The 26289-nt window shown below is 37.7% G+C and overlaps 8 protein-coding genes across 15 annotated transcripts; 2 read left to right on the forward strand and 6 right to left on the reverse strand.

Moving 5' to 3' along the window:
* Positions 1004-2985, reverse strand: LOC104762767 (1-aminocyclopropane-1-carboxylate synthase 5-like). Its single transcript, XM_010486123.1, has 3 exons — positions 2595-2985; positions 2345-2505; positions 1004-2250 (listed from the first exon to the last, which is right to left on the reverse strand). The coding sequence occupies exons 1-3, from the start codon at positions 2871-2873 to the stop codon at positions 1278-1280; spliced, it is 1413 nt and encodes a 470-aa protein (XP_010484425.1). The 5' UTR covers positions 2874-2985; the 3' UTR covers positions 1004-1277.
* On the reverse strand, positions 6941-9006 carry LOC104762768 (uncharacterized protein At3g49720). The gene is made up of 7 exons (XM_010486124.2): positions 8842-9006; positions 8293-8451; positions 8150-8189; positions 8001-8039; positions 7527-7901; positions 7375-7430; positions 6941-7254 (listed from the first exon to the last, which is right to left on the reverse strand). The coding sequence occupies exons 2-7, from the start codon at positions 8407-8409 to the stop codon at positions 7102-7104; spliced, it is 780 nt and encodes a 259-aa protein (XP_010484426.1). The 5' UTR covers positions 8410-8451; positions 8842-9006; the 3' UTR covers positions 6941-7101.
* Positions 9491-11999, forward strand: LOC104762770 (probable mediator of RNA polymerase II transcription subunit 37c). Its single transcript, XM_010486128.1, has 2 exons — positions 9491-9772; positions 10069-11999. The coding sequence occupies exons 1-2, from the start codon at positions 9559-9561 to the stop codon at positions 11811-11813; spliced, it is 1959 nt and encodes a 652-aa protein (XP_010484430.1). The 5' UTR covers positions 9491-9558; the 3' UTR covers positions 11814-11999.
* LOC104762769 (putative pentatricopeptide repeat-containing protein At5g65820) lies at positions 12111-15483 on the reverse strand. Of its 3 annotated transcripts, XM_010486126.2 has the most exons (4): positions 12913-15483; positions 12705-12814; positions 12571-12616; positions 12111-12469 (listed from the first exon to the last, which is right to left on the reverse strand). In XM_010486126.2, exon 1 carries the CDS (start codon positions 15141-15143, stop codon positions 13206-13208), a length of 1938 nt encoding a protein of 645 aa, XP_010484428.1. In that variant the 5' UTR covers positions 15144-15483; the 3' UTR covers positions 12111-12469; positions 12571-12616; positions 12705-12814; positions 12913-13205. The 3 variants fall into 3 exon arrangements, with proteins under 3 accessions (XP_010484428.1, XP_010484429.1, XP_010484427.1); XM_010486127.2 differs by lacking the exon at positions 12705-12814; XM_010486125.2 differs by lacking the exon at positions 12705-12814 and having other exon boundaries at positions 12571-12626.
* Positions 15800-17156, reverse strand: LOC104762772 (probable LRR receptor-like serine/threonine-protein kinase At4g36180). The gene has a single exon (XM_010486129.2). The coding sequence runs from the start codon at positions 16815-16817 to the stop codon at positions 15981-15983; it is 837 nt and encodes a 278-aa protein (XP_010484431.1). The 5' UTR covers positions 16818-17156; the 3' UTR covers positions 15800-15980.
* Positions 17551-20870, reverse strand: LOC104762773 (thioredoxin-like protein AAED1, chloroplastic). Of its 2 annotated transcripts, XM_010486130.2 has the most exons (7): positions 20465-20870; positions 20324-20370; positions 20099-20213; positions 18311-18355; positions 18157-18216; positions 17969-18064; positions 17551-17863 (listed from the first exon to the last, which is right to left on the reverse strand). In XM_010486130.2, exons 1-7 carry the CDS (start codon positions 20810-20812, stop codon positions 17744-17746), a joined length of 831 nt encoding a protein of 276 aa, XP_010484432.1. In that variant the 5' UTR covers positions 20813-20870; the 3' UTR covers positions 17551-17743. The 2 variants fall into 2 exon arrangements, with proteins under 2 accessions (XP_010484432.1, XP_010484433.1); XM_010486131.2 differs by lacking the exon at positions 18311-18355.
* Positions 21076-22266, forward strand: LOC104763674 (F-box protein At5g65850). Its single transcript, XM_010487018.1, has one exon. It carries the CDS (start codon positions 21076-21078, stop codon positions 22264-22266), a length of 1191 nt encoding a protein of 396 aa, XP_010485320.1.
* Positions 22666-24237, reverse strand: LOC104762774 (protein arginine N-methyltransferase 2-like). 5 transcript variants are annotated; one of them, XM_010486134.1, is made up of 2 exons: positions 24184-24237; positions 22666-23797 (listed from the first exon to the last, which is right to left on the reverse strand). In XM_010486134.1, the coding sequence occupies exon 2, from the start codon at positions 23772-23774 to the stop codon at positions 22797-22799; it is 978 nt and encodes a 325-aa protein (XP_010484436.1). In that variant the 5' UTR covers positions 23775-23797; positions 24184-24237; the 3' UTR covers positions 22666-22796. The 5 variants fall into 5 exon arrangements, with proteins under 5 accessions (XP_010484436.1, XP_010484437.1, XP_010484435.1 ...); XM_010486135.2 differs by having other exon boundaries at positions 24179-24237; XM_010486133.2 differs by lacking the exon at positions 24184-24237 and adding an exon at positions 24142-24175.

Here is a 26289-nt window from a genome sequence, read left to right on the forward strand (position 1 = left end):
CATGCTAAAAACTAAAAATAAAATCGGTTACTAAAGTTGTATTATATATTTCGTAGTACCAACAAAGGTTCATGGCACTTTTTCTATTTTTCTAGTATTTATGTTCTAGTAGGCTTAGCATAATTTACCTTTGACCGGTATCTTCTTATACAATAATGATTAGCCCATGATATGACACTTTATCCTCTACTTTATCCCTCGGCAAATAATTACACAAATGAAATATAATGGTTATAACGCCTTTTCTCTTCAAATGATTGGAGCCTTTCAATTCCCAAAATTATTGATTTCGATTATTGGAATCATTGAAACATAGTACTAATCTTGTCATAATTTTTTTCTTTCTTTTTTTTCTCATAAGTTGCTCAAAGTTGCTCATTAATTACTTTCATTCTGATACCATGTAGAGTAAGTCTTGTTTAAAAGAAAAGTTATCTTCGTTGTAAACTTGTAATTGGTTCAAGAAAACAATATGTGACGTGGACATTCTTGTACAATGCAACGTACCTAGTCAAATGCTAAGTTCAAAACTTACTATATGAGTTTATAAGCTATACTTTCTCCCTTTAATAATCATCAAAGTTTTATTAGCCAATTCAAATAATTAGGCTTCATCGAACATATTCGACAAAGAGATCGATCATGCCATCTATCTTGATTCACCTAAGTGACATTACCTTTGACTTTCCCCATTTGCTTATTTTCAGTTGACCAACTCCCGCCAATACCATATAATGATTAATTTCTCAAGTTACATGACACTAAATTAAGCCTCCTTGTCTTATGCCTTAACTAACGTCCTTAACCAACGCTAACGATCATTATAGACTACTAGTCAAAGGAGAATTATCACATGAAACTTAAGCACTTAACCAATTGAAAACTAGATATTGAAGAAACCCATGTTTACGAATTCAAAAATATAATATATATTAAAAAGAGTGAATTACATATTTATGTGTACAATAAATACATGCAAACTTCCACTTAAATTACACGGGGATATATATATTATATATATAACCACTGCAAATCCACATTCGGACTGAGTGCACTTTAAAAACATATAACAACATATAACAATTTTACACCGAAAAATTGCATAAAAACTCACCCAAACATAAATGAATATTACATATATAATGATATGATTATAGATATCTTGGAAAATGAAAAATACTTTCCCAAAATATAAAAAATGAAGGAAATAAAGAAGAAGAAAAAACCGTGAAGTTTTTTTTGTGTTCGTCGTCTCAAACTTAGGGAGATGAATATTTTCATCGTTCATCAGGTACACGATCGGACCATGAAACCCGGAAAACCCAGTTAGAGACTGTCTTCTTCCTCAAACTCTTGAGCCTTTCATGGCTGCTTCTTGATATCATTCGTCCACAGTCTGTGGACTCTACGAAAGTTTTGAGCCTCTTCAAGGCCAAATCGAGTGTATCCTCGCTCATATTAGCGAAACAAACCCTAAACCAACCCGGTTCGGTGCAGTGACACGACGAACCAGGCGAGATGTTTAGTTTCACGTTGTAAACAATCTTTTTCCAGAGCTCAAGCTCTGCTTCGAATGTGTTTGTGTCCAAGAGATGCCTCATGTCGACCCAACAGAACAAACCCGCGTTGCTTCTCAGGGAAGTAATCCCCGCAGCCTCAAGACCAGACACGAGGCGTCTCTGTCTCGACTTGAGGCGTTTCTGGTTCTCTTCGAGGTATTGGCTTGTGAACTTCTTGTCAGAGAGCAAGGCAGAGAGAAGGTATTGTGTCTGAGAAGAAACAAGACCGAAACTTGACATTTTTGTAGCTGCTGAAACGATCATTTCGTCGTTGGAGTAGATCGCTCCCACACGGAAACCAGGGAGTCCCAAATCCTTGGAAAGGCTATAGACGACGTGGACTCGTTTTGAAACCTCGGTGTTTTCGAGTTTCTTGTCTTTCAAGACATCCATTACACTTATGAACTGTTCAAACCCAAACATGGTGCCTGAATATATCTCGTCGCTGATGAGATGAATGTTTTTGGAAGTGATGAAGTCAACGAGAAGGTTGAGTTCACGTCTGGTCAGCGCAGTGCCAAGTGGGTTAGATGGATTCGTGACAAGAACTCCTTTGACTTTGAGATCAAGTTTTTGGGCTTGTTGGTAAGCTTGTTGCAGAGCCGCTTCCGTGATTTGGAAGCCATTAGAGCTCGAGCAGTGAATAGGTAAAATCTCAGCTCCGGTTCTCCATTTAAGATCTCTATCAAATCTGTAACCATATAAAGCCTAAACGTAAGCATAGGTATTTAATGGGTTTACTTGGTATCCAATTAAAGTGGGATATGGTTAGAAGTGTAATTTACCCTGGATAGTAAGGAGTAGGCAAGAGGAAAGCATCGCCCGGTTCTGCAAGACAAAACATAAGAGTCTCGTTCGCAGAGGTTGAACCAGCTGCTAAAACAATCTTTTTCGGGTCGAAGGTGACTCGGTTTCCTCTTATCTCCTCCATAAACTCAGCCATAGCCTATAAAAATAATAGAAAATGTCCATCAGTATTGAGAAATGGATTTCTTACTTGTGATACTCGTTAGATTCTCATTAAAGAAAGCTTACTTTTTTGAATTCAGGCATGCCATGATAGTCTTGAAAGAGAGCAAGCTCTTTGAAAATGGATTGACCGTTCCTCTTCAGACTAGCTGCGTCTGGGTTCTTAGCTAACCATGACTCGATTAAATCGAAACATAGCTGGTTTTCGGCAAGACCCATCTGGATCATCCCATTAGGGTTCGTGATCTCATCGTAAGGATTCTTCTCGTACTCTTCCCATCCCAAGAAGTAGGATGAGTCTTGTCCATGACCATTGCTTGTCACTTTTGTCGAAAGCTGTTTCATTTTCTGATTTTCAGTCAAGAGATTATGGTAGTAGAAAAGATTAATGTGGGAAGAGATAGAGAGATAGAGAGAAAAGAAAAAAAGAGATCCTGAATTAGGGTTTAAAGTTGGTGAAGAGTGAGATATGGTTGGAGAAGTAATGGGTCTGTTGGGACGTATATATAGATAATAATCTTACGACATTTAATCCCAAAAAATAAAAAAGTTTAACACAGCAGAATCAGAAACTAGAGAGACTTTTTTGACCGTCCAGACATATGACCATAGTTTTAGTAAATATTCGCTAGGACATGTGAGACAACTTCTTTTCAGTTTATTTAATGCGATCGTTAATAATTAATCAGCTATTATTTGATAAAAATAAATAATTAATATATTGCATAGTTATTGTTTCTATTTGAAAATAAGAATGACCCATTATTGAATTTTCTATTTGTTATTGCATTCACACATATATCTTCGTACCATGGATACTTTATAATAATTTACAAAATCCAATTCTATATACATCCATAACATTTTGAGCTTCTTCCCTTAATTTCTTTGTTTGTTTTCTAGGATATAACTAAGTATATTAAATAATAATTCTACAAATTAGTCGGGATGAGAAAGGAAATATAATTATGAGTAATTAAAATAATGATATTTAGTAATACTAAAATGATTAGTCTTTACGCGTTTCCGTCACCGCCGGACCGTCCTTATTATGACCATCCTTTTAGGGACCAAACATAACAATTAAAAACAAAAAAAAACGCAAATATCATAAATTTTTTTAATATTTCACTCTATGGAGTTGGATAGTGATTAACTCAATGCTTCATAGTTTTTTTTTTTGTTTGGTAGGACAATGCTTCATAGTTTGGTAAAACTCTCTTTCTGCAGAATGTGAGTAATTTTGTTGATTAAAGTTGTGAGCATTGTGTGAGATTTTGTCATCAGATTCTGTAGTGAAGTGTCAACGTTGACTTATATAATAATATTATTGAAAATAAAATAGGGTGGTAAACGTAAAATTGAAGAACAAGGAAATGACATACACGAAAAGGGAAGAGAGACAAGTGGAGTAGGGATCAAATGGTGGTGTGATGCCATACCGACATCAAATCGCCTTAAGAGCCCATTAGATCGATCATGTATACGTATGCATATACGTATATATATATATACATTTATACATGTAAAACACATTAGTTTATACGAAAGAGGGTAAGCCGAATAGGGCCATTTATGCTCCCTAAACTCTAGTAGTCCCAAATGTCTTGGTCCGTCATTATTTATTTATTTCCTTCCTCGATATTCATATCGACTGAAACTTATTTGCTTGGTGGGATCATATTCATCCAAATATGTTTTTTTGACTGATCAGGATGTTTCCGTTTTGTAATCGACAGATTGATCGAACTTGTAATTTCTTGTTTCCATCGATATATATTAGTAGGACGCGCAAATATTTCTTTAAACATGGGATTTTTTTTATCTGTAAGAAAAATTTCCTAAAAAGTGGTTAATGAAAAATATGATTTAAAATGAGTGATTTAATTATCAACTTAATATTTAATCCATCACATTGAGTTATATTAACATAAGAAAATCAAGTGGACGATATCAAAGCCAATGTTGGTAGCCGTTGGTTATAAACTTATGCCCCCAGATTTTTAGGCGATTTTGTGTGATTTAAGTTTGACTCCAACTATTAACTAACTTAACTGGAATATTCTTTGGTAGGTATTGTTTCTCTGAAAGAAAAAAAATATTCGACGTCAGGAAATCGTTATTAATTCAAAGATATAATTTTGTATATTATGGTTTATTTAATAGACCCACTTTTGAAATTTCTTAATAATTAAATGAGACGTATTTCATAAGATTTTATCNATCGACAGATTGATCGAACTTGTAATTTCTTGTTTCCATCGATATATATTAGTAGGACGCGCAAATATTTCTTTAAACATGGGATTTTTTTTATCTGTAAGAAAAATTTCCTAAAAAGTGGTTAATGAAAAATATGATTTAAAATGAGTGATTTAATTATCAACTTAATATTTAATCCATCACATTGAGTTATATTAACATAAGAAAATCAAGTGGACGATATCAAAGCCAATGTTGGTAGCCGTTGGTTAAAACTTATGCCCCCAGATTTTTAGGCGATTTTGTGTGATTTAAGTTTGACTCCAACTATTAACTAACTTAACTGGAATATTCTTTGGTAGGTATTGTTTCTCTGAAAGAAAAAAAATATTCGACGTCAGGAAATCGTTATTAATTCAAAGATATAATTTTGTATATTATGGTTTATTTAATAGACCCACTTTTGAAATTTCTTAATAATTAAATGAGACGTATTTCATAAGATTTTATCATTTTAGAAAGCTCAAATTGATTTGATTGGTGCGATAAAAATGGGTCATCGTATAACAACTCATAATAATTGATAGAACGCAATACGACTCATTGAAAATCACATGTGATATATAGAAGATGATGAAGCCATATATTTCGGTATTGATCATTTCATCATTATCATCATCTTGTTCTTGATTCTGTTGTTTTCTGAAACAACCAAAAAGATATCATATCAACTCATAAAATGCAATCATCCACTATATCATTACAGCTTCTTTAGACTCGATATTTTGAAGAATCAAGCTAGAACACCATATGAATATTTTTATGAATATAACACAGAGTTGTTAGATATATTCCCATTTTTATATTACAACATTAGAAACAGAACAAAAAAAATAGAAATTATGTAGAATAAAAAAAAAAAGTTTTAACACGCTAATAATAATAGTGAAAAACAAAAACAAATATACATATCAGGTTTAGAGAGAGTATTAAATGGGGCCTACGCTTTAAATTCTTGGAACATGAATAGTGGAAATTAAGAAAAACAAAAAAGATTGAAAAAGAGAAAGATCACGATGGTTGTCACAAAATGTTGTTGATGATGTAGGGACTTGGGGTGGGTAGGGTCTTATAACCTATACTTTTCACATGCATATTCTTCAACCCTATTTCTACTGCATCTCCATGTGCCTCCCCTCACGTCTCTACCTCCTCCTTCATCATTTTTTTTTATTTATTTATTACTAAATATATACATAGAATTTTCTCAATTGCACCATATTTTGAACAAGCTAACCCAATTTTAAATAGCCTTTTTTAAAAAAACTGTTAGTTTTTTAGCCTATAACTCTCCTCAAGGGGGTTGAAAATTGAAATTTCACTCCGTGGATATATTTTCAAGAATAAAGCATCCAAAAGAAGTTTATGTTTCGGTTATATATTTTCAAGGTTTTATAAAAATTAAGAGTTGAAAGCGATTAAAATCATGAAAGAGACTTAATCCAAAATTGGTGTTGTATACATAGATATACAAGTTGGTGTTATATGACAATTGGGTAGGTCATATGACTCATATCGAAGCAAACTTGACAAACAAACAAAAAAAAAAGTGAAAACAAGAAAATCCCACCTGCATTGGATACCAAGTTAACAAACAGTATGGTCGACTTGTGTTTATGTCTTTATACCAGTTTTTATTTGTCTCTCTCCCTATCCTTTTCCATATTCATAAATCTATATATGCTGTATTTTGTTTGATTGTCTTTTCATTTTATCTGTTCTGGCAAATGGTTCCCAAGTTTTGAAACCAAATATAGATTGGAAAACGACACATTTAGCTGCTATATAGGTTTACATACATAATCAACAAAACTATGCACTGTGTTTCGGCTCAACTTACCAATGAATTAAGAAAATAATAAACTTACACGAGTATTTCTTGTGTAACGTGGGCCACTATTATACTGTCCATTCATACAATTTTATTATTAGGCCTGGGCCTCTATCAACCAATTCAAATAGAAGGGGCCTCTTAGTCTTCTCCACTTGTAGAGTTGCATCGAGCCTTCTCTAACCTTGGGACAGGTATAATCGAATGAGCCAAATGAGTTAGGATGATCTCAAATTGACTCATCGACCATACAGTTAGCGAACTAGCAACAAGAGTACCAGATTTTATCAGATAATGTTATACCTTTATATCATATAGATGCAGGCTAATTTATTAAATAGGTAAATTATGAATCAAATAGTTGAGAATTGTTAACAATTTGTGGCACTTTGTGTTTCTTTCTGTAGTGAAAAAGGCGCATTTAACAGAGATGAGATATATCTGGTTTGATGTTTTAAGAACCAGTAATAATATAGTGTACTAATGTAATGGCTTGAGGTGGAAAACTTGACAAGCTGGTTTATATGAACTCTTGGAAGCTGCTTGTTCGAATTTCTTGTTTGCTGCTTCATTTCCCTCTAAATTCGTCTGTGAGAAGAAACGGATCCACCATGACGAGCTACGCATTTTAGCCTGCAAAACATTGGGATTGCATCAAGTTAGCAGACGGAGAAGTATAGAGCTAACCCACATCTCTGAATTGGTGAATGTATTGGTTAATTCATGACAAGAACATGGTTCAAGTGAACTTACCGGTCGCCCAAATTTGGACAATTCCGCACCTTTAGCCTTTTGTTGACCAGGGTTACCTATAATGGATGAAGATTAAGTGTCATCAGACTGGATTTATATCTCTTAATCTCAGGGTTTTTTGTTTTCTTACTAGATGGTTAGGTTTTAGTTACCTGCAAAAAGGACAACACCATCTGAAGCAACCCTTGCAAGTTCAGGAACGGTTTTGTTCAGGTACCTGGGTGAGAGGTAATCCAAAGCATCTGAGACAATCACAAGTGAAAACGACTTTGACCGGTAAGGCAGAGAGAATTTGATGTCAGCCACACGTACAAGGCCTTTGTGTAAAAGACTTTTGCAGCTAGAGTCTGCATCCTCTACATCATACGGCTCAACACCCCATGCTTCAGTCTCTTCTTCGTTCAACAGACTCGAGACCACTGAGCATGTTTCAGGACCCACATGCAGGACTTTGCGCATGCTATCTCCATACGCATTTTTAAGAACAGGAATAGCTCTTTGAACTTCTGATGTGCAAGAATAATCACCTGTAGAGAGTTTCGAAAGTTAATATCAAGTATTGCCGGATTATCATAATTTAAGCAATATCATAAGCACATGTCTCGAAGATGAGAAACAAGAATTACCTGTGATCTTGCTAACTTCTCTGATACTTTTGAACATACCTGTAAACACAGGAAATGTCCATTAGGGTTTTCAAATCAGAATCACAAGCAAAAAAAAAAAGACATGCATCTTATTATATACTTAGTTGAAGATAGATAGATATACACACCTGGACCACTGTAAACATAACCAATGAGAAGGCATGCTCCCTGTAAAACATTTGAAAAAAAAAAAAAACAATCAGTTTTATATCCTACGAAGCGAATTTTATTATTAGAGATTACACTGAAGTACAAACCATCATCATCATACCACGAGAACAAGGCAAACAGATAACAGAGGAGACGAACGAGATTTTGAATGCAAAGCTCCTACAAACGGAAAGCTTCCACTATCCCCTACACGCCTCGTTACTTGCCTTCTTGACATGGCTTAGATCCCTCAAATCCTTTTTTTTTTTTTTTTTCAGACCTTCAAACCAATATATAGACATATTAGAATTGATTCATCCACACTCTATGTTCTTTTATGCTCTCTAATACACGCCACTCCTGGATTTAACCATTACCGACACAAATTCAAGACACACAGATTTCAGAAATTTGATTCCGCGTTAGCTACTTCCAATTTTTTTTTTTTACCAGATATGGAATCAATTTTTAAAAATAAGATCCACGAAAGATAGAACAAAACAGATTTGGCGAACAAAGTTCATTGTATCATTACAGTAACATAATAGCAAGAACTCACCAAGCTCAACATGAAATCCGCAAAAAACAAATCAATACCAATTGATAGATCCATCAAACACGCTAACTAGAACTCCCCCCCCCCCAAAAAAAAAATAAAAGTATGACATACCTTGAATCAACGATTTCAAATAAACGATGTTCGGATCTAAAGATATCAGATCCGCAAAATTGCTTCTTCTGTTCTGTGTCAGTAGCTCCACTAAAAATTTTACTAAAGAAGGGCTTCGTCCCCTAGTGTTTTGTTATTATCGAGTGCGTTACTACCAAAACGTCGCCGTCTTGGTTTATGCGCATCTAACTAACAAATTAGACTTCTTGCCGTTTTGCCGACACTTCTCAGCTTCAAATTATAGACTAATCTGTTTTAGCCCAAAAAAAAAAATTAAAAGTAAATAAGCTTTTCTAGCTATAATGCCCAACCAGTAAAAGAAAAGCCTCACAACGGCCCACTGACTGCGTATAGAAATCTCTTATAGGCCCACTACTGATGATAGTTTACATACAACGTGGCAATTATGAACGTTGGAGCAGTTTTCCAATTCTCCCAGACGCGCTTTTCCGTTTTTGGACAATATCACTTTTTTCCTTTAGGAATTGTAAATAGGTATCTCTCTCACTTAACAACCGTCCGATCAATCTCAAACCTAATCTAACGATGAATAACACATTAGATGAACATTCTGGAAACATAACTCTGACTCTCTCAACCTTTATATAAACCAAGACTTGGATGCTCTTTTTCACAAAACTCTAAAAACCTAAAAACCTAAGCTCTAAAAACTTTTCGTCTCTTTCTTCTTGATAAGCTAAAAGCTTTGTGATAACAATGGCTGGTAAGGGAGAAGGTCCTGCGATCGGTATCGATCTTGGTACCACCTACTCTTGTGTTGGAGTGTGGCAACACGACCGTGTTGAGATCATTGCTAATGATCAAGGTAACCGAACCACGCCGTCTTTCGTCGCTTTCACCGACACCGAGAGGTTGATCGGAGATGCTGCTAAGAACCAGGTCGCCATGAACCCTGTTAACACTGTCTTCGGTATGTTTACTCTCTGATCTTATTACATACTCTGCTTTTCATTCTCTCGGTGTTTCGTGTTTGAGTTAAATTACGAATTTTTAGGGTTTGTATAGGATGACTTTTAGGGTTTGAGTTAATTTACTTCTTTGCGTTGTACCATTATTACTATTCCTGTGGATTTGTTGAAGTTATGATTTTTATCTTCTCTGACCAAAGAATTTTAGTTTAAGTTTGATGATTTGGTCCGTAATGTCCACTTTGATTTTGATTTTTATGTTCGGTCTATTGATTTTTGTTTTGTTTAATTTTGACAGATGCAAAGAGGTTGATTGGTCGTAGATTCAGTGACGCATCTGTCCAAAGCGACAGGAAGTTGTGGCCTTTCACTGTCATCTCTTCTGGAACTGCTGAGAAACCAATGATCGTAGTCAACTACAAGGGTGAAGAGAAACAGTTCGCCGCTGAGGAGATCTCTTCCATGGTTCTCATTAAGATGCGTGAGATTAGTGAAGCTTACCTTGGCACCACTATCAAGAACGCTGTGGTCACCGTTCCTGCTTACTTCAATGACTCTCAGCGTCAAGCCACAAAGGATGCTGGTGTCATCGCTGGTTTGAATGTTCTGCGTATCATCAACGAGCCCACTGCTGCTGCCATTGCCTACGGTCTTGACAAGAAGGCCACCAGTATTGGAGAGAAGAACGTTCTGATCTTTGATCTTGGTGGTGGTACTTTTGATGTCTCTCTTCTTACAATTGAAGAAGGTATCTTTGAGGTCAAGGCCACTGCTGGAGACACTCATCTTGGTGGTGAAGATTTCGATAACAGAATGGTTAACCACTTTGTTCAAGAGTTTAAGAGGAAGAGCAAGCAGGACATCACTGGCCTCGCAAGACCCCTTAGGAGGCTGAGAACAGCTTGCGAGAGAGCAAAGAGAACTCTTTCTTCCACGGCGCAAACGACCATCGAGATTGACTCTCTCTATGGAGGAGCTGACCTCTTTGCTCCAATTACCCGTGCTAGATTCGAAGAGCTTAACATGGATCTTTTCAGGAAGTGTATGGAGCCTGTTGAGAAGTGTCTCCGTGATGCTAAGATGGACAAGAGCTCAGTCCATGAAGTTGTTCTTGTCGGTGGTTCCACCCGTATCCCCAAAGTTCAACAGCTTCTCCAAGATTTCTTCAATGGTAAAGAGCTCTGCAAGTCTATCAACCCTGACGAGGCTGTTGCATACGGTGCAGCCGTCCAGGGAGCTATTCTAAGCGGTGAAGGAAACGAAAAGGTTCAAGACCTTCTCTTGCTTGATGTCACTCCTCTCTCCCTCGGTCTTGAAACTGCTGGTGGTGTCATGACCACTTTGATCCAGAGAAACACAACCATCCCGACCAAGAAGGAGCAGGTCTTCTCCACTTACTCAGACAATCAGCCCGGCGTGTTGATCCAGGTGTTCGAAGGTGAGAGAGCCAGAACCAAGGACAACAACCTTCTCGGTAAATTCGAGCTCTCCGGAATCCCTCCGGCTCCTCGTGGTGTCCCTCAGATCACTGTCTGCTTTGACATCGATGCTAATGGTATCCTCAACGTATCTGCTGAGGACAAGACCACCGGACAGAAGAACAAAATCACCATCACGAATGACAAGGGTCGTCTCTCCAAGGATGAGATCGAGAAGATGGTTCAAGAGGCAGAGAAGTACAAGTCTGAGGACGAGGAGCACAAGAAGAAGGTTGAAGCCAAGAATGCTCTTGAGAACTACGCTTACAACATGAGGAACACCATCCAGGACGAGAAGATTGGTGAGAAGCTTCCCGCAGCAGACAAGAAGAAGATCGAGGACTCCATTGAGCAGGCGATTCAGTGGCTCGAGGGTAACCAGTTGGCTGAAACTGACGAGTTTGAAGACAAGATGAAGGAATTGGAGAGTATCTGCAACCCAATCATCGCCAAGATGTACCAAGGAGCTGGTGGTGAAGCCGGTGGTCCAGGTCCCCATGGTATGGACGAAGATGCTCCTCCTGCTCCAGGGGGTGCTGGCCCTAAGATCGAGGAGGTCGACTAATCTGTTGGATCTTGACATGTCTCTCCCTTTCTGCCTATCTTTACTTTGGATCGTTAAGACTTTATCTGTTGTTTTGTTGTGTTTTTTGGTTTGTATTTTTTTGGACAATGGCTGGTTTGCCCAGCTACGATGACGGATACAAGTTTTCTATAGAACACTTGTTCATTTTTGCTCATTAGTAAAAAATGTCTGCTATTGGATATAAAAACGTCGTGAATATAGAACTTAAACAAGGGAGGGACTGTTACTTTAATGGTTGTACTAACAAACAGAAGATTAAACTTTTGGACTAAGGTAAACAAAGAAAAGCAGCTACGAATATTTGACTACGAGTTACACAACTTATACATAAACCTTAGGAATTTAAAGTTCACGAAGATGTAGTTGCAGTTTTTTCAAACAAGTATCTCTAAATGGGTGAACTAATTAAATTAATTAAGATTCATGTTCGACATCAGATCATTCAAATCGGATGAGCAAATCTTCCAAGAGTCAGAAACATATGTGTATGAACGCCAAGACTGTGAATCTTCTCATGGTGTTTGATGGACTGCCGACCAGGCCAAGACTCAATCTTCTGGAAGTAATCGACACTACACCATCAATGCCTTCAGTCAAAATCAGTTTGTTGTCTGACATGTAGAACGCAATCCCATCTGGATATATATTCACAAGTATTACTGAAATGTTGAATCTCTGATGGACAACATCACTAAATTTTAAGACACAGAATCAAGGTCTCATGCTAGAGTAATACCTTCAAAGCTTTCTTCATGTCGAGGAAGATCAAAACATCAACATTCCTCCTCATGCCTTGGCCAGAAATCATGTAAATTTGGAATCAGATAAATGTGCATATGTAATCATAAAGCAGAAACAACAAAATCTAACCACTAATCACTTTAAGCCACAAGAGAAGTGAACATGCATTCTATTCATGCGCTTTAAGCCTGATGCTAAGATGAATTCCAAATTCTTCCTATAAGTTCCATGTACACACACTGCCGTTACAGAAATTTCTAATTAACACGAGCAACTAACTATGCGAGCCATATACATACATAACAAAAGAAATCACAAGTATGTGTCCTACTAGTACCTGGAGCTTCTTCTGGTGACAGTATTGGTTTAAGTAACTTTTCAGACTCTACCGTCTGCGCACAGAGACAATTGGAAAGGTCTCAGCTTTCAACACAAAAGATGAAGAAGACACACTAGTTTCATCTCTTTCGAGGTATTTGATATTTTTTTTGTTCTTCAAATCTTTTGTTCTTCAAATCTATTGTTGTTCTTCTGACTACTTGATAACAACCACCAGAGTGCTTCGTTCTCAATCATAAATTGAAGTGTTACACTGAACCAAAAAAAAAAAAAATGGTCCTTCGGTATTCTTTATTGACTCCTCTGTTTCTTCTTCCCTTCTTTTTGAGATTTAGCTTTCTCGGTCAAATCTTGCACTCCCCTTCTCTTATACATCTTAAAACTAATTTCTCTCTCAACTGCCATATTCCTCACCTTCTCTGTAATCTCTGCAGCGAATTCTCTATTATACAGTTTCTTCAACCCCTTCATAAGTTTACCAAATGTGTCTGGTTGCGGCATGAAGTCCATCTCCATCATTTCAAGACAATAAGAGCACGCCTCCTTCTCATAACCTTTTGAGAACAAGGCATGGATCCATATTGTCCAAGACGATACAGTCAGCTCGCAAGACCCATTACTTGTGATGCAACTCCAAACATCTTTCGCCGTTTCCAGCTTCTCGTCTCTTAAAAGGGTATTTAGCAATGACTTCAGAGATCCGTATTGAGAAACGGATAACAATCCTCGAGATACCATTTCTTTGAAGTGATCAGAGGCTTCGAGTAAAACACCTTGGCTTGTTAAACCATCGATCATAATAACAAACGAATCTGCTCCAGGACTCAACCCGTTTGTTTCCATTTCGTTCCATAATCGAAGAGCTTCCTGAACTTCTCCTAGTTTACAAGCCAATCTGATGACGATATTGTAAACGCCAAGATCAGCATAATACCCTATCTGCTTCATCTTCTCCATCAGCTCCAAACACTCTTCAAATCTTTCTTTCTTCTCATGAATCGCCATGATATGCATATAGTTGAGTTGGGACGGGATGAGCCCTTTCTTAATCATATCGTCTAACACAATATAACACTTGTCGATTCTTCCACATTTGCAAAACCCATTAACTAACGCAGTGTAAGTCACAACATCAGCGTCACATTCATACCTCTCCATCTCACCAAATACCTTCATCGCCTCCTCCATTCTATCCACCTTACACAATGCTTGGATCAAAACAGTGTAACAGTTCACATTCGGTTCAAATCCTCTTCTTCTCATATCTTTCAAAAGATCATAAGCATCTGCTACTTTACCAGCATTAGCATACCCACTTAGCAAATTGGTGTAATCAACAACGTCAGGCTCAAAACCAGCTTCCTTCATCTGAACCAAAACATGTTTAGCTTCCATCATCTTCCCTTCCCTACACCAACCATACAACAACGTAGTAAAATATCTCAAATTCGACGGAAACCGCAATCTCATATCCTCGAAAAGCTTCGCAGCATCTTTAACACTACCGTTCTTACACAAAGCATCAAGCAAACACCCGAATACATACTCATCATGATCTAAACCAAACTTAGGCATTTCGTCGAGCACCTCAATAGCTTTCTTAACCATATCCGCAGACGGAAACCTCTGAACCAAAACCACAAACAATTCAGGTCCAATCAATTGAGGATTCTCCTTCCTCATCTCTTCGATTAAACCCCAAACCGCTCCAAATTGACGCATTTTACTTAAAACTCTCACCATCGATTTATAAACTTCGATAGTGTGAGAGTAACCAGGCTGCTTAGCCGCCCAGACGAAGAATCTGTAACCTAGATTCCCGGCATCACCACAACGACTCAGAACCCGTTCGATTAACCCGGGTCGGAGTTGAATACCGGATTCGTTAAGCGCGAGTTCCAACTTCGGAACCCTAGAATGAAATTTCCTAAGAATCCTGTATGATTTCTCGACATCACTCGCGAATTCATCGTACTTGGAGTTCTTCGTACGCTCGTTGCGGCTCTTCTCGAGACAGACTAAACCGATCCCGTTGCTTCTCCGGAAATTATCTTCGAGAGCTTTAGAAACGTGAAAACTTCTGCGATTCAAGTCAAAGCGAGACTGGATTTGAGAAGAAGGTAAGAAAAATTGGCGTTTGCTGAGAAGAAACTCGACTATCGGAGAGAATCTATGCATCTCGTAAACGGTAACAGCATTTTTATGAATTTGTCCATCGGCTTCACGCATTTTCTTGTCCGCCCACAACTTAACAAAACGTCGTCGTTTACTGAAAGGAAACAAATTCGGACCTGGGCCAGATGTCTGATGGGCTTTATTCAGCGCTTGTTAGGCCTGTTGAAGCAGTTGGCGCCACTAAGCTGAGATATCTAAATCAAATTAATCCAACGATCATTATTAATCAAATTAATGCATTATTATTATCATTGAACAACTTAAACCAAAGATCTCTCTTCTTCTTCATTTTGTTTGGGTCAAAGATCACTTCTACTTATGGATGGTCATTAATTATGCTATGCAAACACCGAAGCACAGGCTCCAAGCCACCCCAACAAAACCCGGCCATAAATATGGATTTGTTATAATTAAACGAGAAAGAGAAGGATCGGTCCATGATTACGTGGGGTCATAACTGTACTTGACATTAAAAAGCTTTAAGTTCTCGAAGCAAGGTTTGACTAGCCTTTCGGCGCGACAATTTAATGAAAAGTTAATCTATTGCCCTTAATTAAGCCAATGATGTCATGATGACTAAGTAGTTACTATCCACTAACATATCCAAATCAGCACAAGTCCAAGCCAATCCCGTTACAAATTACAGAGTCTCTTAACAAAAAACAAAACAACACTTAATAGTTAATACGATTATAGAAAATAAGAAACTGTAACCAATAAAACTTGTGATTTTGTTAATATTATATGTACCCAAAGATAACCAAACATCTACATATGATCAAAGCATCTAAATAATTAGATCTCCTATTTTTTTGTATCTTTAGCTTTTGATATTCAAAGTGAAAAATTGGAAAAAAAAAAAAAAAAGACTAATAATGTGATTTAATTAAATTAGTAATCAGGCATAGAGTGACTAATCTTTCCTTCTTCTTCCTCCATCTTCTGCTCAGTGATCTTCAACCATATACAAACCCCAGTGAAGCTAATCACTAAGCTCGCGATTCCACTCCCAAGCCCAATCCCAACGATCGCCATTATCGACAATCCTCTGCTCTTCATCTCCTCCAACGGATACCCAAACAATTTCTTGTTCCCTGTAAACGAGCTCTCGTTAAATCTCGGCAAGTTCCCGTTTCTCATCGCCAGATTCGCCGGAATCTGACCGAATAATTTGTTATCAGAGACATCGAACGCTGATAACCTCGCGAGGCTCCCCAACTGCGACGGGATTTGGCCGGAGAGTTTGTTACCGTGAAGATCGATGACGTTTAAGTAAGCGCAGAGAGCTAGCTGCGGCGAGATTTCACCGGAGAGACGATTAGAGGAGAGGTTAAGAACAGCGAGGTTAACGAGGTACTGTAACTGCGGCGGGATCTCGCCGGAGATCTGGTTTGAAGACAGATCTAGGGATTGGAGATTCGTGCAATTAGAGAGGTACGGAGAGATTGAGCCACGGAGAGAGAGGTTCGTTAGTGAGAGTTTGTAAACCCTGCCGTTGTTGCAAGTGACTCCGTGGAGGGGAGAGGCGAAGCCGGTGCAAGGGTTTGAGAAGAAGGATTTTGTCCAGTTACGGAGGTTATTCGCCGGATCTTCTAAGCTCTGACGTAGATTCGTTAAGCACGACTCGTCGTTTGGGTCACCGGAGACCAAACGCCGTGCCGTTTCGAAACTTAGAAGGAGGAGGAGGAGGAAGAGTAACCGGTTACTAAACCGGTGATTAACCGGCATTGGAGATATTTTTTTTGTTTCAAAAAGGCTGAAGAAGAGCGAAGCTTTCACGTGACGATGAGTATTATTATTAGTATGAACAAAAATTATAAACTTGCCTTGTGACTTGTGAGTGATCTTCTTCGTCTTTCGGCCGGGTATTAATGCGCACGTTAGTTGTGTTCTTGGGCTCTGCGCATTATAGAGATTTGGTAGATTAGTATGTCTATGTCACTATCTTGATTCTTGGGGATTAAAATTTGATTTTAACAAAAGTAGGTGCTTTATATTATTTACGATACAATAGTCACTTTCATAATTTGCGTTTTAATCGTTTTTCAGCCTTAAAATACTTTATATGGTAAGACCAAGGTTTCATGCTTATTCATGTCACACCGCATTTGCGATTTTTCTTATAATTGTTTGACTATAATATGACATTAAGGTATTTAATCCAGTAGTATTATAATCGTATAATTCGTATCGTCAAGATATTATTCTTTCTTTTTACTTTTCCCCGACAAAATAATATTATCAGAAAGAATAGCTAAGAAAGAAGATTCATATCACAATCACAAACAAGTACGTACAGATATGTTTGTTTATATTGTTAAAAAATGTGCTAATATATCCAACGTGCCAGAGTTCAAATAATAACAAACCCATTTTCTATGCACTAACCAAAAAGACAAAATTTTATGCCAATACAAAAACAAACATTTGTCTTGTCTTACATAAGAAAAGACTTGTGTGGTTTGGTTTCAATGAATTGTCGACATCTTCCAAACTAAAAGAGCGGAGAACACTGGACTTGGGGACATATATTGTATTTGTGTTGATACTTTATCCAAAATTTAAGAAATATAGACAGACACTATTTCATACCTATACAGTGATTTGAAGTATTTAGGACAAACAAATTAGAGAGAGTTATGATCAAATATGTTTCAAGCAACAGCGGTTTTGCGGCAGACATTGATAACATCATCGAGAGATGGATGATCTCCAGTGCCTTCGTCTTTTCGACCGTACAACAGTTTCTTGCCTCTGAATACAAACGTACCTCCCTGATAGAAGAAGAGACAACTAATGATCAAACCAAAAAAAACAAACAACTTCATCTATAAATTTTTTTTTCCTACTGAAGAACTAAACAAACAAAAAAAAAGAACCTGTTGCAACACACTGCTTCTGTCTTCAGGAGTGGCTTCTATGGTGTAATTCTTTGTAGCTTCACGAATCTCTTTAAATCTTGAGAAGACCTTTTTCTGCAATAAGATAAGTTTCTAATATGTTTCACTATGAAACAATATATATACACAATCAAAACGGTAAAAAAAATGTCAGAGGCGGTTCATACACTAGCTGGATTGAAGAAAGTGCGGCCTAAACCGTAGTATAATCCAAGAACATCGTATGCCTGCACATTTAAGAAAAGCCATCCCAAATTTTCAATCACCATCATATCATAATTAAAGACATCTAGAAAAACAAGGTATGTACGTTTAATTTACCTTGCGTTCAGGATCCGCATAGAGACATTCCATGGGAAAAGGTAACTAAAACAATGAAAAACATTACTATTAATTAGACTCTCACTAGAGACCGTCGGCTTTGTGGGCATCCGCAAATCTCGGTCACCGACACACCTTGAAGTCTCCTCGACAACCTGAAGACGCTAAGACCCGACTCGACCAAGAACCTCCGAACAGCTAGCTTCTCCGGCGAAAGGATGGAGAAAGCGGACGGTCACAATCCAAATCACAGATCCGATTCCCCGAAACTGCAAGGAAAGACGCCCAGAGCAGCTACGAACCACCACAATCACTGAAAGGCGAGCCGAGATCTCGTCTTCCACCACACCGGCACGGCACTTCAGTGGACTGCTCCTTAGCACGCCGGAGAGGAAGAGAAACGGGTCACCTACTGCTACTACTATGACGAGACGACAAAGAAAGAAGAAAGCAGAGCCCTCTCACACCGCCGGCGAAAGCCTAGGGCGGCAGAGAGGCAAAACGGAATCAATCGGCGGCGGCTGTAGATCTAGGGTTTTTAGATTGCTTTGGACTTTTTTTGTAATTTCTCTTAATCTTTTTGTAAAAATGATTAGAGTTTCTCTCAACTTCCGGTGTCTTTCCGACCAAGTAGCGAGATAACAAAGCAGCTGAGATATGGCCAATCCGGATACGCACCCGGAGGTGATGATATGTTACTATGTGCTTCAATCTCTTATCTTGAATCGTTTAGCATTCTGGTCTAGTATGATTAGTATGGAAAAGCTTTAGCTCTTGCTGGTTGTGTTTGTCTCTTGGTCGATTCAGTCGGATGTATTGTCCGTTTTAGGTTTATGACCGAAACATTGAAAGCCGGGAATTCCTAACTTTTCTGTTGATGCGCCTCTGGGTGTTGATGCTATTGGGTCAAGTTCTACACGCTGATCATGAGGAGCTCATAGCTTGGTTTTGATTTGCTCTTCAGGATTAGTTTTGGCTTTCTCTGTGTTAGTATTTGTTTTCGTGTCATTAGGTCAATTTAGGTGGTTTAAGAGATGATTTCACTCTGAGTTGTGGTGTGTTATCTATCTCATTGTGGTTAAAAAATGTAATGGTTCTCGATTAGGTAGCGTTGGATCCGCCTAGTGTTCCAGGGTTGTACTTGATCAACCATTGCATTTGTTTTGTGGTCCAAATCTTTAGAGGTGAATGTAATGCGTTTTTGGTTTGGTTGTAATACTTTTGGTTAATGGAAAGTTGTTGTTGAGAAAAAGAAAAAAAAAAATAGATTCTCACTACCTCGGTTGAGCAATAACGTATTGGCAAGCGGTGTCTTGAGTTTTTCAAAATTTCAGAAGTATCCTTTCCCTGTTATCATCTTTAATCTTTCTAATCTTTTGTGTATTCAACCACAGGAGAAACTCCTACTTCTAAGTTGGGAACTTTGCTATTATTATGGTATTTCTGATCTAATGCTATGAGCCTCCAAAAGTACAGTATATAAAGCAATGAAAAATACTTGAACGGAGGATGAAATCTAGCTAACTTTTCCCTGTTCGGTATCTCATGATCACTCACCCACTTCTCATTTGAAGGTTTACAAAGACCAAGCAAGAAACAATTAGTTTTAATGAATTGTAGCACAAAAGACTTGGTTTAGTCCCATCCTCGACTCATGAATTTGGAGGCACATATCAGCAGATATGCAAAGCCAACATAACGTAGATACCAAGATAGCATATATCCATGAGCTTACTGAGTTGGGATTATATATATTTTAAAGAAAAAGGAGAAAGATTTATAGTATACCCGAGTAGCAAGTATACGAGCCTTATCAGGAGTTCCAACATCAACAGCTATCAATCTAACACCAGCTGCATCAAATCTCGGTTTCGCTTCTTTCAAAGCAGTAGCAAGTTCCCAACTTCCATATTAAAAATAAAAAAAAAGAAACCAAATTCAATTATCAGTTCAATTTACCAGCAACAAAACAATACTCGATTTTCAGAAAATTCGTAAATCAAATCAATTTACCAGCAAACGCATCCGAAATGCCTCAAAAGCACAACAGCAGCGATTCCCTGAATATACAAAACACACACAATTCATCAAACGCTAATATCTGAAAAAGAATTTAAAAGAAGTCTTCTTTACATCGATTCGATTCTAACATACATCGTTCTGTTCCCAGAGATCACTAAATTGCACACGCTGGCCAGAAGCAGTGAAGATGGAGACATCGCCGAGAATCTCACCGATATCTTCTCTGTAATCTATGACTGAATCGGTGGCTCCAGTGGCTGCTCTCGCGGAAACCAAGCGGGGTCTAAAGATCGGCAAAACGGAAGTGTAAATGGATTTTAATTTGGTAAGAGGAACAGAAGCAATCGAATTCGAAGATGATGGTAACTGAAAGAAGGGTTTCGAGCATATATGAGAAACAGAGGAAGAAATGAGCGGCATAGAGCTTGGAGATCGTAGAGAGAGCATCGCCATTGGTGATGTTATTGAAACCAAAATCATAAATTTGGCTTATGGCACAAAGTGAAGGTCTGAAGGGAGGAGAGGAGAGGAAAGAATTATTAGAACAACACACCTGGCGAAGAAAGGACCGAGAACTAATCCAACGTCGTTTTAATAATGAGCCCATCTTTATATTTAAGGCCCAATTCAAAAATCCAAGTCCATTAAAACAAAATACGAAAACTGCAAATGTTTTCGATTTTCTCACTTTCCCCCCCAAATTGTTCGTCGTCCGTTCTCTCTCCAACGGTGTGTGATCCGCCATGAGTCCACGGCGGAGAGTTGTCAAGGAGGATCGTCTAACAATATCTCGGCGCAGTAAGCGAACGAAGATCTCGCCGAATGGAGTAGAAGAAAACACAGCCCAGATCCCAATTGAACTTGTTTTCGAGATACTCTTGAGACTGCCGGCGAAATCTCTAGCGGCTTGTCGTTGCGTGTCGAAGCTTTGGTGCTCCGTGATCAGCCGTCAGGATTTCGCGGAGTTGTTCTTGGCCAGATCTGTGCATCGCCCGCAGCTCTTGTTCACCTGCGAAAAAGATGGTAAGCTCTGCTTCTTCTCGTCACCACAACTTCAAAATCCGGATGAGAACTCGTCCGCCGGTTCTCTTGCGAGTTTCTCCTCTTCTTCTCTCGTCTCTCGTCCTATCAATGGCTTGGTATGTCTTGAGCGATTCGTTACGGAAACGAATGAAACGGTGAGAGTGATATGTAGTCCTAGCACGGGACAGTGCTTAAACTTGCCCAAACCGACGGCGTGGAGTGGGCTTCTTGTTACAAGCTTTTTCGTGTATGAACCGATTGAGAAACAGTTCAAGGTATTGTTGTCTTATCCAATTGATGAGCATCTAGTTCTAACTCTAGGAACTGGAGAATTGTCTTGGAGAAAGATTGAATGTTCCAAGCCTCATTATATTCCTAGGTTGTCTGAGATATGCATCAATGGTGTTTTGTATTATCCAGCTACCGATTCCTCTTCATGGAAGTACGTAATCGTTTGCTTTGATGTTAGCTCCGAGAAGTTTAGGTTTATTACAGCCATGGAAGATTTCATTGAAGCCGCGCATGACGGAGTTCTGATCAACTACAATGGTAAATTAGCTTCACTTGTTTCTGAAAAGGATTGGGTTGTTGATGGAAGAAGTAAAAGCATTGAGTTGTGGGTTCTACAAGATGTGGAAAAGCAGGAATGTATTAAGCATACCTACTTGTTGCCCTCTTGGTGGCAGGATATTGTTGGAACTGCTACTTGTAAATTTGTTGGATTGACCCCTTCAAACGAGATTATGTTGTCGCCGTGCTATCAAACTGTGCATTTCTACGTCTTCTACTTCAATATCGAGAAACAAACGATGAGAATAGCTGCAATACGAGGAATGGAAGCGCTTCAGGGTCACAGAGTCCTCACCTTTTTAGACCATGTAGAAAACGTTAAGCCTATCCTTATGTTTTAGTTTGGACTTTGGTTTTTTTGAGATATTTGTAACAGAGCTAGTCCGTGCTCTTGGATCTTATTACTGTTCTTATCTTTTTGGATGTATGTTAATGTTAAAGATTCAACAACTTCGGAAGTTTCTGGATGTATGGGATGATCATATTACTCTTCTTCTTATCTTTTTGGGTGTATGTTAGGTTCTGAACCCAAAAAATAGCATTGATTCACAAATAATCTGCTAAACAAGATACTCCCCACGCTATATAGTCAAAACAGAGGTACATTATCTTTGGTTTGAGTTACATTATCTTTGGTGGGTTCAACATATGGTTGTCAATAAATGTAGGTTGGCAAACATGTCCGAAATTTTGTAGATGTACACAACACCATAAATTATAGGATCGTCAATAAGAATGAGTCTGACACAGATTCCACTTCGATTCAGTGACAACTAACCTCACAAACTTATCAGTAATAAACAAACCAAAAATCTAGCTTTAATGAGTAAAAAAAAAAAGTACAACAATATCACAAGTTTGCTAAATTTGTTCACTCACTAAACTGACAAACAGGGAGATAATAAGTATCAAGCTGCCAATACTTTTGCTTGACACCTTCCCAAACTTCATCCCCAAGGCAATCCTTAACCGGCAATGGAATCAACTGAGTGCTAAACCCTAAATTCTCAATCTCCAAAGTCACCAAATTGCAATATACAACATGAAAAAACGCATTACTCCCACAAAACCCATTGAAATACGAATAAACACCCTCGGGCTTCAACAACTTGGGAAGATTCTGATGAAACTCTCTCAAATCTTCATAATACTCTCCATAAGTATCAAAAAAGATCCCATCAAAACGATCATCAAGCTTATCAAGAACATCTTGCCACCTTCCAAAAACAATCTTCACATTCTCTTTCTCTTCCCAGCCAGATTCAATCATACGCTTATACACCTCAGGATGAGCTTCGATGATCGTGTGCTTACTCGGACCATACTGTTGTATCGCAGTATCGACAAGTCCCATACCGAAACCAACGTTAAGAATGTGACCACCGTTGATACAAATCGCTTTAGCGTGAGCTTCCATTAATGGTTTTTCCCAAGCCATCATCACACCTTTGCTTTCACTATCCATGATCTTGTCTTCACTGAAACTAACTCGATCTTGAAGATACTCTTGGTTAGAGTACTCGTTCTTGGTTTGGTTTCTTGCGATTGTTCCTAAGATAAGCTCTGATTGGATCCCCGTTTTGAGAAGAAGATCGAAGGCTTCTTGGTGTCCTTCTTCCATGGCGAAGTCTCCTGCTGAGAGACTCGATGGAGTTAAAGCGTTCCACGGAGCTCCGGATTCGAGTAACGCCGTTACTATCTCTGCGTTTCCGATTTTAGCGGCGTGCATTAACGGAGTCAGACCTTCGTTGTCAAAATGCGTAACGTCGGCTCCGGAGTTTATTAAAGTTTGGACCTTTATCAAGTCGCCGGATTTAGCAGCTAAACATAACTGATCTGCTTCTTCCATGGGCTTCGATTGTGTGAAGCCGTCTGAACAAAACAAAGCAAAACTTTAATTAGAAATTGAAATACAAAATTTGTAAGCATAAATTAGGATCTATATGATAATCAATCATCAATGAACAATCAGAAAAAAAGAATCTTAAAACAAAACCGAATTCACAATTTAGTATTTATAGGCTCAGACACGCACAAAAAGAAGCATCATGAAACAATTACAAGAGTTTTTTTAGGTCTCTCAAGTAAGTTTCAGCATCGAGAAATGTTGTTGTCATCACCGCCTCAATAATTTAAAAAAAAAAAAAAAAGTTTGGATATCTAAGAGATTAATAAACAGGTATGTGGAAGATGATGAAACGAAATTAAAAATTTACAAGAAATAGACATTGAGAAGATGAAGTTGTGGGTTACTTTGCCTTTTCTGATGCAGCAGAGTGGTGGACTCGAGGGAGAGAGAATGCGAAATAAATAGTGGTGTCTTCTATTTGGCAGTTTATTATATATATATGTGTCGGCGAAATTACAGTTAGGGTTTGATTGGACCTTTATGGGCTTATATCTGATTTAAGTCGGTGTGCTTTTAATGGGCTTTTTTTGTGGACAAATCAAAAGTATCATACGGAAAATGAAAATGATGAATCCTTGACTCCATTATACTTACTAGATTAAGACCAGATTTTGCCTCTCCCACACAACCGATAAAATTGGAATGATACATAGAATGATAGGAACTCCATCTTTAAAGATAGCAATGTTACGTCACTTCCATCTTTTCTCATAGTTTAAAGATAGCAATGTTACGTCAAATGCAGGAACTTGTTCCAAACTATTTTACCAAAGGAACTTATTTCGTGACTTCAGGGACACTAAAGTTCAGGTTTGAGTATTAAGTTTTATGCCATCATATTAAATCTGAATCACAACTTCCAGACTTAATCGAGTAAGTAATCATAGTCTTGTCAATAACACACATGACTAAATGAGGCATATGGACGGTGGACCAGTAAACAATTTTGACAAATGTCCTTCAAAGTCCATTGCAAGGGAGTGAGTTAGGCCCTCACTTACTGAAAATTCCAAATTCTTATATGTTATTGACTTGCCATTACGATGGAATCAGATGAACCGACTCGTGAGCCGCTTCACTTCTTCCATCTGCAATGGATCATTAGCCAAACCCACGAGACATGTCTTCTTGTCTAAGGTAAGTTCATAAATCTTCCACTTATTCCCATAAGTTGCCTAGTTCTGTATTTACGGTAGTTGTTTCTATTTTATTAAGATTGTCTATTGGAAAAACAAACCAAAACTCGCCTTTATAGGTACAGCTAACAACAAACCTAAAACTAAACTGATAAAAAAAATTTGGAAAAAAAAACAAAAAATAGATATTAGAGAAGAGAGCTCATATTCTATGGGTGTATAATGAGTCTATCATGCCCAGAAACCGAGCAGATCAGAATTTTTAATTCTTATTGTTTATAATCACCGCTCTCTTCTCTTCTCCGATCAAAATTTTGACAAAATCAAATCACAAAACCAAAAAAATATATATATATATAGGGACGAACTGAAAGAAAAATATTTCTGAAGGAGGCGTAGAGTTATGTTATGTATGGCTGGGTGAGTGTTTTACACAGAAGTGATTAGTGTCTACTATATATATATATTTACCCAATGTGAGCTAGGGTTTCATTGGGCCAATCATGGGCTTATAATTGTATGAACTTGTACATAAATAGGCCTGCATTTATGGGCCTTCGTAAGTTCAGTGTTGTACTATGGATTCGCTCACGCTAATTTTTTCTTCTCTAGTCTTTGTCATGATTTTTCTTTTTCACCAAGGAACTCTAGAATAAAAGAGACACTTTGATTGAATGGAATGAAGATGTTGTAAGCAAAAGTATAGAACATGTGCAAGATGGGTTTCTGCACAGGACCATATAAATTATTAAAATTAAAACCATATACTGTATATCATTATTGGTTCATATTTAGGTGAAAATAAACTAAAGTATATACACGATTTGCAGCATGACTTCTCGTGAAGCAAAATTGTTTGTAGAAAGTTAGGTTTTTATATTGGTTACGTGCAGGTGCAGGAGACACCTAATTGTATTAAAACGGTATATACACGATTTGCAGCATGACTTCAAGCAAAATATTAGGAAAAGCAGCTTTCAAATTTGCTAAAGATAATTTTTAAGAGGTATAAAACTATTTTTCTTACTATAAATTATAAACTAACATATGGTCTCTGACCTAACACGACTTTGTATTCAGTTACATAATTACGTAGTATTTATCCAACTTTGAATTAATGTACTAAACGGGAAAGAAAGAGAGATATATATTAGGTTTCTTGTAGAAAGTAATCTTTTGCTTCTTTTTTTTAACGAATTTAAGACATCTTTGTAATCTTTGTGTCTTTTCTCTTACATCTTATATTATCAAACACTTGTCTTGATTTGATGATCCATATTAAAATAATTCTTATTAGCATTTGTTATATATATATGCAG

Source organism: Camelina sativa, chromosome 18, assembly GCF_000633955.1.
Source record: "Camelina sativa cultivar DH55 chromosome 18, Cs, whole genome shotgun sequence".
Classification (NCBI taxonomy): Eukaryota; Viridiplantae; Streptophyta; class Magnoliopsida; order Brassicales; family Brassicaceae; genus Camelina; species Camelina sativa.